General features: G+C 47.2%; 1 protein-coding gene across 1 annotated transcript in view; it reads left to right on the top strand.

Annotated features, from left to right (window-relative positions):
- GFRA3 (GDNF family receptor alpha 3) overlaps positions 1-10,723 on the top strand; it is a 16,033-nt gene extending 5,310 nt beyond the window's left edge. The window contains exons 2-8 of the mRNA XM_012646326.1: positions 834-1,121; positions 4,664-4,756; positions 6,058-6,370; positions 9,540-9,643; positions 9,812-9,946; positions 10,326-10,414; positions 10,634-10,723. Of these exons, the coding sequence (XP_012501780.1) occupies positions 834-1,121; positions 4,664-4,756; positions 6,058-6,370; positions 9,540-9,643; positions 9,812-9,946; positions 10,326-10,414; positions 10,634-10,723 (1,112 nt within the window). The remainder of the gene's footprint in view (positions 1-833; positions 1,122-4,663; positions 4,757-6,057; positions 6,371-9,539; positions 9,644-9,811; positions 9,947-10,325; positions 10,415-10,633) is intronic.
- Positions 10,724-15,139: the final 4,416 nt, after the last annotated feature.

The following is a 15,139-nucleotide window of genomic DNA, read 5'->3' as shown; positions in this document are numbered from 1 at the left end:
GGAATCTGAATGGTATGGGAGGATGGGTTTAGAAGGAGTCAGGGAGACCAGTAAGGAGGCTTGGCAGTAGTTCACATAAGAATCGGTGGTGGCTTGAGCTAAGAAGGTCATGACAGACAAGGAGAAAAGTGGACAGATTCCAGATAATGTTGAGGAGTTGATAGGACCTGTTGGATTAAACACATAATATGAAAGAAAGAGACAAATTAAGAATGACTCCTAGATTTTTTGCTTTGAACGATGGTGTTCTATTACCCCATGTTGGAGACCCTAACTCCTAGGATGCAGGGCTTCCTCCAGGGCAGAGCTATGTCCAACTTAAGTATTTCTGAGTGATAGACAGAGTCAGATAGCCCTTCCTTCCCTTCTGGCAATAGCACCACCCCAACCCCAACCCGTTCCCACCTTAAGGTATTTTAAAGTGATTTTTAATGGAAGACTCAAAGTTGTTAGTAACTCATTCTCAACTCTCTGGCTATCATGCTGGCCCTGCCTGTGGCATGGCTCCGCTCATGGCCGTCTTCCCCTGTGCCTAGTAGGGTCCTCAGGCTCAGCTTCAAACAGCTGTCCTCCTTCCGTGGGGGCTGAGCAGCCTCTCTTCAAACCCCCATCTCTTCTTGGGCTTTATCTGTTCTGTCCAGATTGTGACAGCTACAGACTGTCCAGTCCTCCTGGGATTCTTTCTCTCCATACTTATTCCTAAAAGCCTTTTATGCTTCCCTAAGACTTTCTCAAGGTTTCATGAGGAATACCCCCCACCTACTTCATGACTTGATAGTCTCAGAGAGCCACTCTGACCTTAGATGAGCTTCACCTGATCTCTCCCTCTGTAGGCGAACCCCTTCCCACAGAGAGACGGCTCCTGAACAGCTGTATCCAGGCCCGGAGGAAGTGCCAGGCTGATCCCACTTGCAAGGCTGCCTACCACCACCTGGATTCCTGCACCTCTAGTATAAGCACCCCATTGCCCTCAGAGGAGCCTTCAGTCCCTGCAGACTGCCTAGAGGCAGCACAACAACTCAGGAACAGCTCTCTGAAAGGCTGTACATGCCACCGTCGCATGAAGAACCAAGCTACCTGCCTGGGTATCTATTGGACCATTCACCGTGCACGCAGCCTTGGTGAGGCCCCCATCCTAGAGTGAACCAAGCTGGGGAAGATGGCTCTTGGGCATTGTTTTGTAATCCTGCAGGATATGGGCCACATGGTAGATTCTGATGGGGATAATAATGAAGCTCTGCATTTGACATCAGTAAGAGCTCCAGGAACAGAAGGGTATGGAGAAGAGGTGGGGAAAAGAGTCTTAACCCATAAACAGGCTCCAAAGACCTTATAATCCACAAGGTCAGAGAGACTGGGAGGTAGCATCTTGGTCCAGCCTTTAACAGAAAGGATACTCATTAACCAGACAGGAGACAGTGAGAGAGAGAAGGCACAGAAAGAGCCAGAGGGAGGAGCTGCCTTTGACTCTTTCCATAGACCCCTCTCTTTATTAGTCAGCTCTGCCTGGTTGTGGTACCGAAACAGTGACTTGCCGTGACAAGGTTTAGTTCTTTCTCATGTCCTGCATTGGCTGTTTCACGTGTCTTCTTCCTTCTGGGATCCAGTAGCCTCTATCTGTGGTGTTTCCTTCTCATGGCAGAAGGAAATGAGCATTGGCAGAACCAGGTGATATTTTTAAAAGCTTCTGTTCAGATCTTACGTACACTACTGCTTACATTCCACTGGCAGAGCAAATCACATGGCCAAGCCTGACAACACTGGAGTGGGGAGTGTGCTCTCCCGCAGGGAGATATCGAAAATCCCATGGCAGTAGGTGAGGATATACAATCTTATGGGAAGGGCAAAGAAGCACTGGAAATAATACAATCTACCATAGCCTACCACTTGGTCAAAATATCCATTCTCTTCTCTTCCACAAGTAAAATACAGCCACCCACTTCCTTGGAAGGAAGATTCCCTAAAAGTTCTATTCAAACATGACATCAGGCTTCAAGTCTAGGATCTCATGGTAGTTTCTGTATTGGGTCTGGATGTGGCTCCTCTTGATCTAGAAACCTGTGAACTAAAAAGGCAAGTCAGCTGCCTGCTGTACATACTCAGCGTACAATAATGGAACAGGGGCAGGACGATCACAACAAACACTCTCAGAAAGGGGAGGAATGGGAGGCACACAGCAGACATTGATTCACAGCAATCTGGAAATCCCACTAGACACATGCTGCAAATCCTGGGAATAGGGATTGTTCTTTAATAAGGCCCTGTTTTTGCTTGATGGGAGTAGTTGCCCTGTCTCCGGTTTGTCTCCTCTGGGAGGTCCTTCCTTTTCCATATTCTCTTTGGCCACATTTGAAAAGGGTACTGGGGACCACAGCCTCCCTGGGAACTGAGCAGCGTTCTCAGCCTGCTTCCTGCCTGAGGAATGTTGAGCATTTTAAGTCTCAAATAGTCACGGTCTCTTTTAATCCATGCTCGTAGCTCTTAGAAGCACAACACTCTCAAAACATAATTGCTTCTTACATCTTTGATTTCTATCATCTCGTGTGCCAGTAGCCTTTCCCAATTCAAGACATGCATCTTTCTAGACCTAATTAGAAGTACCTTGCCCTTATCAGGCTTCTGTGGAAGAGCCACTGCTTTAGTCTTTTTTCCCCTGAGTATATTTGTCCAACTGGCAGTATTTATTTGGTACCATCTCAATCAATTGAGATTTCCACAAATGGTTTCATAGCCACATACTTGATTTGGTCTTTTCCCCAAGGCTGAATTGTAATCAAACCTATCACTTAAAGCATTTTTTATTTTTATCTTTTACTTTGGAATATGAGAAACAGTTGCATTTCTTAATCCTGCAAGTCCTGAAATTTCTGGATTCTCTTTTCCATTTCCTCCCCACTTGTGATCTGGCCAGTTCTTTTCTGAGCTTATGTCTTTCTTGTAGTACCTTGCCGAATGCAGCCAACAGCAATCAAAACGTACTATTACATAGTAACCTTCCTCTCAGTTTCTTTCCCTTACAGCACAAGCTCATTCAGGGTATCATATTCCTTCCAAGTTATTGTGGCAACAATTTTACCAAATGCTTTGCCACGGCATAAGGACCGCCATCTTTCCAGCCCCCAGTAACAGCTTCTTCACCACCCACTGCCCAGTCCCAAAGCTAGTGCCACACATATTAGGTGTTTTTGTTACTATAGCACTCCACTTGTAGGTACCAATTATATTTTTAGTAAGAGTTTGCTAGGTTATGCTGCAGTAACAACCAACCAACCAACCCCCAAATCTCTGGCTTTCAACAACAAAAACGTATTTCTTGGTCATGTTACACACGTGCTGTGGGCTTCTGTGAGTTGGCTGTTTCTGTTCTACTTGTCTTCTTCATCTGAGGATCTAGGCTGGTAGAGGGAAAAGACTGACAGCAGAACCATGTGAGGGTTCTTAAGGCATCTGCTCAGGTGTGATTTACGCCACTTCAGCTCACAAGCCACAGGCCAGAGCACGTCACGTGGCCATGCCTGCCGTCAGTAGGGTGGAGAATTCTATGTCTCTCACAGGGGGGCGTGAAAGTTACATGGCAGCAGGTCGGAATATAAAATCATCACATGCGGTGGGGAGCAAATAATTGGAAATAACAATACAGCTTACCACACATCTTGTTCCTTGCTTTGTGCTCCTTATCCTAATCACTTTTCTTTCAGAACTTCCCCTGAGATGAGATCTCTCTGAATCCTCTCGCCTCCCTGCTTTGACCTTGGAAACTCCCAGATCTTCCTAAGAGTATAGCCCATCCTCTCCTGTTTGCCCGACAGTATCCATATCCCTCCTCTCCTAGAGATGCAGGCACAAAGGCTTCCTGGGAGACATCCCTGAAAGTTTACCTCCTTCACCTCTCCCTTCCAGCAAGATTAACCAACATTTACTGAGCACCTACTTCTTATAGGAACTATGCAGCAATTTTATAAGACCTAGTAAGTGTCTTTAAGGAGTGCACAGCCCCATGGGGGTGACTGAAAGATGTGTTTGCTTCAAGATCATTGTCTCTTTTTCTTCTGTTTCTCTCAGTCAGGGTCAGTTCGGTACCTGGCCTCACTCCCATTTTCCCAGTATGCCATGCATCTCCATAGCCAAGCGGTCAGGCCTGGAACAGAGAGTCTACCATCGTCCCTTCCCTAATAGCAAGAGAAAACAAGTCAGAGTCCCCTTGCCTGATTTCGTACCCACAGGCAATATGTCCAGTAGTTAGGAGCGACTCTGGAGCGGGTTAGTCCAGATTTCAAATCCCAGCTCCACTTCTTAGCTTATGTGAGCCTGAGCAAGTTACTTAACCTCTGTCATCCTCAGTTTCTTCTTACCTGCCCAAAGGTTTTTAGGAGGATGGAATGAGATTGTATATACATCTCACTTACACCATGGTGCCTGGCACACAGTGTGCTCAACCAATGGTAGCTTATACTATTCTTATCAGTGTATTTGTGGAGCCCAATCTACACGGTTATGGCCCTGCATTTTTCTCATCTCTGCGCAGCTGGCAGCTGGTTCGGGAGAGGCTGCGCCTTTTGTTTTTCTCCACTGGGCTCTCAGGTCCAGCCCAGCAACTTCAGCCCCTCCTGCTCCCACCCTACCCTGGCTCTCAGCATTCTGGTGCTTCCCACCTTGTCTCTAGGTGACTATGAGCTGGAGGTCTCCCCGTATGAAGATGCAGTGACCAGCAAACCCTGGAAAATCGATCTCAATGAACTGAACGTGCTCAAACCAGGTGTGGAGGGCAAGCCTAGGCTGGGGAAAGGGGGGCTGGGCCTGGACCCCGAAGGAAAAGTGGCTGGGGGGGGACACAAGCTGGGAAGCTTATAGGGGAAGAGTTTCTAGCCCACCAGGTGATAAAGAAGACTGTCAGGGTGGAAGTCTGAGCTGTGGTGCATGGTCTGGTCTCACAGGAGTCATCGAAAAACAACGGTTATTAGGGAGGCATTTGAAGAGAGCCCATTAGGGCTCCCTGGTTCCAAAAGGCGGGTCCCTGCAAAGGGTTATGGTGGGAGTGGCAGGAGTCTCAGGAAAAAATGTACTGAAATGGAGTATTTACCCACATTCATGGCAGCTAGGAAAGTAGCGTTTTTGTCCCTGAAGACTCAGAAATTGCTTGTTTTCAACCATTCTAATGGGATGGGCGAGGTGTTGGGCAGGAAAAATAGAGAGAGTCTGACTCCACAGAGGGGTGGTTCAGGGTGGGGAGCCATCAGTCTGGCAAGGACTGTGATGCATGTTTTTCAGGAAAGTGAGGGTGTGAGTTAATTGAGAAAGAACACACACACACATGCACTCTCTTTTTGAGACTGATATGAGCTTTGCTGTATAGTCAGTTCTATATATTAGAATTATCATTTTGAGAAAAAGACATAGAGATTTATAGACAAACTCCTAGTTACAAGGAATCAATGAATAACCTGTTCCAGTTGATTTCCTGGCTGCTGGAATATTCTATTAGAAATATCACATAATTTCCTAAGACTCAGAGTATGAAGAACAGAGTATGCATGAATCAGAAAATGAAGGATGGGCAGGTGACATTAAAACTGAACAGAATACACAGGTGCCAAGCAAACCAAAACCACACCAGAAATCTAAGTAGAATTCGGTTGCATCTGTTTGGGACATTCAGAAAGTGCTTTAGGATGTTTCAGGGCCTCTAGGCTGTGATTTCCACCACCAGATCTCACCGCATAGCGGTGAGGAAAGGGTTATGGTTATTTGAGCTTTCTGGGTGCTTGAGTTCTGGATAAATGATTGTTAGATGTATATAGATGCTGACGACGGTTATTCTTATTATTGGACTTAGTGAAGATAAGGAGTAGGATGGGGACGGCTTTGGAGTACAGATACAGTTTCTGGGCAGAGGGAAAGCCCTGGATTACGAGTGGCTTTATTCAGGACAGTCCTCCTTTTTCTGCTACCCTTACTACCTTTCTTGTCAAATCGGGGGTTTTCCGGGGTTCCCAGGGAGCCCGGGCTGCAGGCGTGCAGAGGATGCGGCCTGGTGACTTGGTTCCCCTTTCCCCCCAGACTGGGACCTCTGCCTCAAGTTCGCTATGCTGTGTACTCTCAATGACAAGTGTGACCGGCTGCGCAAGGCCTACGGGGAGGCGTGCTCTGGGCCCCGCTGCCAGCGCCAAGTCTGCCTCGGGCAGCTGCTCACCTTCTTCGAGAAGGCGGCGGAGTCCCACGCGCAGGGAATGCTGCTGTGCCCGTGCGCGCCCACCGACCGCGGCTGCGGGGAGCGCCGGCGCAACACCATCGCCCCCCGCTGCGCGCTGCCGTCCGCCGCCCCCAGCTGCCTGGAGCTGCAGCGCCTCTGCCTCTCCGACCCGCTGTGCAGGTGCGGCAGGGCCGGCAGGGTGGGCAGGGGCGTGGCACACGCCACTCCTTCCTGTGCCCGGGCTGGGTCTGACCCCCCAGGGAACTGTGCACCTACTGACACGCTGATGGCTTTGCCAAGCAGCCACCTTGGATATTTTACGAAACTTTTCTCAAAAAGAATATTTGGATTTTTTTTCTTTATGTAAAAACCTCAGAAAATATACAAAATGCATTTTTAAAATAGCTCAAAATTCCATCACTTGAAGATAATGTACCATACTTTGGGGAGCATTTCCTTCCAGGTTTTTTTTTCTATAACAAAAGTAGGCATTATGGGAATATATTCGTGTCTTGCATTTTTTCACTTGTGGTACATATCTCACAAGCATTTTTCTGTAGAGGCAGTATGGAGCAGTGGTAAGACAGGCTATGAAGTCAGACAGATGTCAGTTTAAATCCTGGTTCCCTATAATCTTGAGCACAACACTTGACCTAAAATTCCATCACTTAACGTAAGGTTCTGTTAGTCCTCTGTAAAAGCTGGGATAATAATGCAGACCTCATGGGATTCTGGTGAGAATTAAATGACATAATTTATGTGGAGTGCTTAGTTTACTGGTGCAGAGTAAGGCCTTCACAAATGGTGGTGCTTATTTTTTCATTTACTGTCCTTTAGAACTTGATCTTTCTTTTTTAAAAATTATTTATTTATTTTTGAGACAGAGTCTCACTCCGTCGCCCCAGGCTAGAGTGCAGTGGTGTGATTGTAGCTCACTGCAGCCTCAAACTCCTGGCTGGCTTCAAGGGATACTCCTGCCTTAGCCTCCCGAGTACTGGGACTACAGATGTGCACCACCATGCCTGGCTAATTTATCTATTTTCAGTAGAGACAGGGTCTCACTCTTGCTAAGGCTGGTCTTGAACTCCTGAGTTCAAGTGATCCTCTGGCCTTGGCCTCCCAGAGTGCTACGATTACAGGCGTAAGCCACTGTGCCCTGCCCTAGAACTTGATTTTTTTTTTTTTTTTTTTTTTTTTGAGACAGAGTCTCACTGTGTTGCCCGGGCTAGAGTGCCGTGGCATTGGCCTAGCTCAAAGCAACCTCAAACTCCTGGGCTCAAGCAATCCTCCTGCCTCAGCCTCCCAAGTAGCTGGGACTACAGGCATGCGCCACCATGCCCAGCTAATTTTTTCTATATATTTTTAGTTGTCCAATTAATTTCTTTCTAATTTTAGTAGAGACGGGGTCTCGCTCTTGCTCAGGCTGGTTTCGAACTCCTGAGCTCAAACAATCCGCCCACCTTGGCTTCCCAGAGAGCTAGGATTACAGGCGTGAGCCACTGTGCCCTGCCCTAGAACTTGAGTTTTAAGTGCATGCATTGTATTATTCCATTTTATGGATGCCCCACACTTTATTTAACCATTCCTTTATTGTTGGATATTTAGTTGGGTTTTTTGTGTTGCTATAAATCATGGTGCAATAAATGTCACTCTCATTATTTAATCTTTGTGCACAAATATAATTATTACTTAGGGTGTGTTGCTCCTAGTGCCATTACCAGATCACAGGACATGAAGATTTATAAGGTATTTGATACATATTCTCCAGGAAATCTGAAATTCTGATCTGGCTTTCTCTGCTTTCTCAGGACAAAATATTTGCCAAATCGAAGTCATCATCCATTCAAGTGACATTTGTTGATAATAACCTTGGTTTGCAACTTGGTTAATACTTAATTCTTTGTAACCTTGGGCAAGTTACTTAACCTATCTGACTACCACTTTCCTCATCTATAAACTGTCATGTAGTCAGGGCCCTTAATAATCGTAACACTAACATTTACTGAGTGCTTACGTTGGGCTGGATACTGTTTTAAGTACTCAACATGTATTAGCTCATCTAAACCTCACAAGAACTCTATAAGGTAGATTGTATTATTATTTTTTATCATCTTCAGTTTACAAATGAAGAAACCACAGCAGAGAGAGGTTAAATAACTTCCTCAAGATCAACCAACTAGTCAGCCAGGTTTGTTAGGTTAGGTTTGGTATGCAGGGGTTCTGGCCTAGAATCTATATTCTTTTTTTTTCTTTTCTTTTTTTCAATATAGACAGGGTCTCACGCTGTTGTCCAGGCTGGAGTGCAGTGGCACAATCATAGTTCACTGCAGCCTCAAACTCCTGGGCCCAAGTGATCCTCTCACCTCAGTCTCCTGAGTAGCTGGGACTACAGTCATATGCCATCACATCCTTCTAATTTTTTTACTTTTTTAGAGATGAGGTCTCTCTATGTTGCCCAGGGTGGTCTTGAACTCCTGGGCTCAAGTGATCCTCCTGCTTCGGCCTTCCAAAGTGCGAGGATTACAGGTGTGAGCCACTGCACCCGGCCCAACATGCTCTAATGCCTATGATTGTACTAGTAGTTATTAATATTGCATAACAGGTCCTGGGCCAGGTGATTAAGATATTGTCTCTGCCTTCAAGGAGTTCACAGTTGGGTGCGAGTAACAGAGAAGTAAACCTTAACATAAGGCAGAATGTAATGAAAACTGTAGAAATACATTCAGAAAAACATTCCATCACCCAAAGAAAACTAGCTTTACTTAATTACTGTAGGATGAATGTTAATAATAACAATAGCTAACATTTATTAAACACTTAATGTGTATTAGGTACTATGCTAAATGCTACACATGCATTTTTTTTAATTTAATTTTTAAAATTTATTTACTTTTTTAGAGACAGAGTCTCGCTATGTTGCCCAGGTCAGTCTTAAATTCCTGGGCTCAAGTGATCCTTCCACCTCAGCCTCCCGAGTAGCAGGGACAGTAGGTACATGCCACCTAGCCTGGCTTATACCTGCATTTTCTTATTTCATCTTCACAAAAATCCATGAGGTAGTGCAATTATCATCTCTATTTTACAGTTTAGGAAACAGGTTAAAGAAGCTGCCTGAGATCTCATAACTAGGGATTGTGGAGCCCTAGTTATGAGTGATACGCCATGGGGCCTGGGGTGAGGGTGCATTTAATTGTGATGGGGCAGGCTTCCCTGAGGAGGAGGCCCTGGGCCAAGCTCCGAAGGCAGAGGAGGATTTGTCATGACAGTGGGCATGCCAGGCTACAGGGGCAGCAAGGGTGAAGACTGTAGGGATCCTCCATGAGAATTCTTGAAATTTCCCTTCTTCCAGATCACGCCTGGTGGATTTCCAGACCCACTGCCATCCCATGGACATCCTGGGGACTTGTGCAACAGAGCAGTCCAGATGTCTACGAGCATACCTGGGGCTGATTGGTGAGGCTCAGGGCATGTATGGGAGCCACAGGTTGGCCAGACCTGAGGGGGAGAATGCTCTGGAGACTGAACCCAGATGGTGTGCTTCTGAGATGGGTGGGGGAGGATGGGAGCTGAAGTCAGGGTTAGTCTAGGCCCTGACAATGCCTTCCACCCTTCACCCCACAGGAACTGTCATGACCCCCAACTTTGTCAGCAACGTCAATGCCAGTGTTGCTTTAAGCTGCACCTGCCAAGGCAGTGGCAACCTGCAGGAGGAGTGTGAACAGCTGGAAGGGTTCTTCTCCCGTAACCCCTGCCTCAGTGAGTGTACTCCACTTGCCCATGGCTGGGCCAGCTGGATCCAAGGGAAAGGGAAAGAGTCAACTCTGTGGCCCAGACTGGTTCTGTCCATCTCCTTCAGACAAAACAGCCTGCTTCTCAGCATAGGCTTCCATCCCCCCAGGCTGGCCTTTCTTCCTTGTCCCTGAGAGACCCCGTACGCTGCCTGTCCAACCTGTCTGGGCCCCAGGCACAGCTCTAGCTCAAGGAACAAGCAAGCAGAATAAGACATCCATCTCCACCTCCTACCCACTTGCTCCCCTGTATCTAGGGTCCCTGTGGCATTCCCTTTCCTTCCTTGGGAACCTGAGAAACCCCCTGCCACCATGCCCTTCCAATGTGCCTTTTCTCCTGTCCTCAGCGGAGGCCATTGCAGCTAAGATGCATTTTCACAGCCAACTGTTCTCCCAGGACCGGGCAGACTCTACCTTTTCTGTGGTGGAACACCAGGTAGGGCCTCCTCTGTTACACCGCTCATTCCTTTACTGGACCAGCTGGGGAAACCCAAACCAGACAGACAAGGGCTTGGGTAGGAGGTTGCCCTCGTGATCACGAATACCATAGATCTCTAATGGACACCTCAGGGGAAGGGGGTTGTCTTGACCGAGCTTGAGGTAATGAAGGTGGTGAAGATGATCCCCCAAGCTGACTCTTCTATTTCTTCCACAGAATAAAAACCCTGCTCTGAGGTCACTGGCCTGGGTGCCCTCTCTTTTCTCCTGCACACTTACCTTGATTCTGCTCCTGAGCTTCTGGTAGCTGGATTTCCCTGGGGGCCCTATGCCCCTCCACCACACCCAGCCAGACTTGCAGCCTGCGAGGGGTGAGGAAAGGACAGCATCAGGAAGGAGGTGCAGTGCTCAGTGTGGTGACCCTGACCCCACCCAGCATGTCCAGTTGGCTCCAGATGAGGTCACAGTAGAAGCCAGGGGTTATTACCTCCAGATCCTTATTGGCTGTGTTCTCGTTCCCCCCACCCCTACCTGCACTTCTGATTCATGCTGTCTCTCCTTAGGACTTGGTGACCACAATTTAGCCATATCTGGTGGTGACCAGCTCTACCAAGCTCTCTCCTGATCCCTTCCTCCTGCCTACCAGGATCACCCAGAGTCTAGCACATCAGTCATTCCTTTGCATTTGCCAGGTAGGCAGGGCCGGGTGTTCTGAGGTAGCCTAGAAAGATGTTCTCCACTGTGAGGAAGGCTGGAGCAAGACCCCCACCCCCGGGTCTCCTCTGAATGGGAGTGGGAACCTGTTGCCTGCACTGCTCTGCCCCCGGATTCTGCAGAACATTTGAGCATCAGGAGCCGGAACCTTTGGGCCTTGCTTTATTCTGACTACTGTCCCAAAGTCCCCCTGGCCTCTTGGATCATGATTAAACACTTTGACTTAAGACTGTGCTCTTTTCCCATTTTCTCAAATTGTGAATTTATTCAAAACCAAAGGGTGTTACAGACAAAAGAGCACAGGCCAGGTGATGAAGAGACATGGCAACCCTACCACCAACTGCTATGTGACTTCAGGCAAGTCTTACAGTCCCTCTGTGTTCTAGACATGGAATTGGAAGAAAAAACTAGTTTATATGAGGCTGTGGACCTGGGATCTGTCCCAGCTGCAGCTATTTCTGGGATACAGCCTGGGTTCTGCCATAGCAGCTCAGGTGGGGCCCTTAGTCAACCATCGCATTTACTGAGCACCGGCTCCAGATCGTAACGGGGGCCAGAGGAAAGCAGAGATTGGTTCTTGATCTCAGGTAATTTGTAATCCTATTGGGATGAGGAAACACCCACCCGTGCAAACTATTATAGTTGGAAGAATATATTTATAGAGCTGTGGATATTTGTCTATTAATTCATTGACTCACTCTTTCAATAAGCATCTGATGAGTGCTGGCTCTGCAAGGCACTGTGCTGGGTGCAGGAGATTCCAAGGTAATGAGATGCAGATCCTATTTTCTAATCTTTTATGCATCAGAGCAGGGAAACAGACAAGATAGTCAGAGCAATGCAGTGTGATAAGTGCTATATAATAATTATGATAATAATCCTCATTGAGCCCCTACTGTGTGTCAAGTACTACTGTGTGCTGTGTGCATGTACATGCATTAATTCATTTAATCCTCCAGCAACACTTGACCTTGTCAGTCATAAGCTATGTGACCTTAGGCTTGACCTTTCTGGGCCTCACTGTCCATATCTGTAATACGGAAAAGCATGGAACCCACCTCACAAGGAATGAGATAATCCATGTAAAAGCATTGTGCCTGACACAGTAAGAACTGAAAAAAGTTAACAATTATAGTATATGGTTTTTCTAGAGAATTTGGACAATACAGACAGTTCTAAAGAAGAAAGCAAAAATTTTTTTTTTTTTTGAGACAGAGTCCCACTTTGTTGCCCGGGCTGGAGTGAGTGCCGTGGCATCAGCCTAGCTCACAGCAACCTCAGACTCCTGGGCTCAAGCGATCCTACTGCCTCAGCCTCCCAAGTAGCTGGGACTACAGGTATGCGCCACCATGCCCGGCTAATTTTTTTTTTCTATATATATTTTTAGCTGTCCAATTAATTTCTTTCTATTTTTGGTAGAGACGGGGTCTCGCTCTTGCTCAGGCTGGTCTCGAACTCCTGAGCTCAAACAATCCGCCTGCCTGGGCCTCCCAGAGAGCTAGGATTACAGGCGTGAGCCACCGCGCCCGGCCAAGAAAGCAAAATTTTTAAAATCCCACTCTCAAATTTCCTAATTGTTCCCTGCATATCTGTGACCTTGAGAATCTATGGATATGTATAACTTTACGTAAGTGGGGTCACATACTGCCTATCAAAGTATAAATCACAGATACCTTTCAGCATCCATGAGTGGCTGTTGCTCTTTTTATCGGCTGCATGACACGGACTTGTATGAATGCATATTCATACATTCATAGTTTATTTAACCAGTTCTGCATTGATGGGTATTTGGTTGTCTTCCTATTCTTCTCGGAGGGAGCCAAGTTTTAAGGCAGTGAGGGAGGCGACTGTGGGTAGGATATGCACAGAGCTGCCAGAGTGCTGGCTGGAATAGGCAAGCCTCTCTCTGTACCTTCTTATACCCATAGCCTGCCTGGCCCCAGGAAATGCTCAGCCAGGCTACCTCCCTGCAGACTCCACTGGGGCACCGGGTCGACCTTCATTCCTCTTTCTTCCCCTTCCAGGAAGATTTCTGAGCAGTCAAAGCCTTTCCATTTGCCTTGGCTCCATTAGCCTGGGCCTGGGGGTGTGAATGGTACAGTCATTCCTTGCTAAGTGCTTGAATTAGACTAATAGGTCATCTATGCTTTTCTCTGAAGAAGGTCCAAATTTCTGGTAAACAACCAGACCACTCTCCCAGCCCAGGGCCCAGAGCCAAGACCCTGGGTGGGAGTGTGTTGGCTAGACTAAAGCTTTTAGTGGCATCATGGCTGGCTGGGATGGTTAATGCCATTAGACTAGCTTCTGAGCAGCAAGGTGGGAAGGGCTGCTAGAGGCATTGGTAAATGGAGAGTGCTGAATTATAAGCTCTCCATGGTTGGGGTGGAGAAGACTGTTTTTTAAACAACTATCTCCAAATTAACCCATTTGATCATTCAGTCCCTTGAAGCCCAAATCCTCTTTCTTTTGTTAAAAGGGTTTATAAACTCCAGATGCTAACTGCTTCTTTGAGTTTCACTTCTTTTCTGTGAATGGGCTGTGCATATAAATATTAATAAAAATTGTGTGCCCTTTTTTCCTGTTAATCTGTCTTTTGTTAGTTTAATTTGAAGGCCTCCAGGCACTGAAAATAAGAGCTTTCCTCACCAACAGAAGCATTACCATTTCCTTGGCAGATAACCCTTCATCTTCCCCTCTATATCCCATCTGATCAATAGTCATAGGTTCTTGCCCTCATTACTCTCTTGGGATCTCTGGTTCTTAGAAATTTCAATCTCTTTTCAGTAGCTCTGCTGCTCTCTGGAGGAAGCCTTTTCATATCTAGAACCTGAGAAACTTGATTCATTAAATTTCCACCTTCAGATACTGAGCTGGTCAAGGACTTATCTGAGATACCGTGGGTGGGTGTGGAGGTGGAAGAGCGACAGAGACTAGTAATCGCCAACATGAAAGCTTAATGTATACGAGGCACCATGCTAATGGCTTAATGAGCATTATCTCATTTAATCTTCGTAAGTATCCTATTTTGTTTTCCTTATTTTACAAGGAGGCTTAGCGAAGCCAAATAACTTATCCAAGATTATAGGGCTAAGAAGTGGCTGATCCAGGAATGAAACCTCAATCTCCTTGACTCCCACGCACAATCTCCGATCCATGGTGCCTTTGTCCAGTGTTGGGATGAGCCCCCACATCCTAAATTACAGCAGAGGCCAGGATGAGGGGTGCAGGGTCCGAGGGAGCTCTTTCAGGCTGCAGGGATGGTTTCCTACAAGAGAAGCTGTTTGGGCTGGGCCTTGAAGAGTGAGTAGGAATTATTAGGCAGAAATGGGGGAGGAGTACCCCAGAGATCAGAATGATCAAACACAGAGACTGGAAGGGCAGGGAGGGAGGGAGGACAGCTAGTCTGCTGTGACTGGAGTTCTGCGAATGGAGATGCTCCCAGGTCTTCCTGTCACTCATCTCCCCACCCTACTTTCCCCACGGGAGGGTGTCTTCTGAGGACACACCCAAATACAGGGCCACTGGTGTGCAAGCCAGGCCCTATGGAATAGGCAGGAGTCCCAGGGAACTGGTGTGCAGAATTCTGGCTTGGTATGCTTGGTATCCCTGGCCCCGGGGGGGCTCTGTGGCCCCTCGACCCCTTGGTGACATCCAAGGGCAGAGGTCAGTGTGTGTGGGTGAGAGGATGAAGCGAGCCTGTGTCTGGGCTGGGAACAGTGACAAACAGGATAGGAGAGCCCATCCCCCACAGCAGGATGCCTGCAAATAGCCCTTCCCTGGTGCTGATCCTGCTACCAATTGCTGTGGTCAGCTGGTGTTAGGGCATTTGTTTCAAGAGCCTGGTCTTCCCAGACTGATTGGCTTTGGGTTTCTTCCTGCTGAGCCCCTACTGTTGGCTGGGTGGGGCTGGCAGGAGGTTGGCACAGAGGCGAAGACAGACAAATAAGAGTGAGGGACATCATTGTTTGAGAACGTGGTAAGCATGAATCACTGCACTGAGAGCTTCACA

The sequence above is a fragment of the Propithecus coquereli genome, unplaced genomic scaffold (assembly GCF_000956105.1).
Source record: "Propithecus coquereli isolate 6110/MARCELLA unplaced genomic scaffold, Pcoq_1.0 Scaffold242, whole genome shotgun sequence".
Classification (NCBI taxonomy): Eukaryota; Metazoa; Chordata; class Mammalia; order Primates; family Indriidae; genus Propithecus; species Propithecus coquereli.
This window is presented reverse-complemented; position numbering and strand designations above follow the sequence as displayed.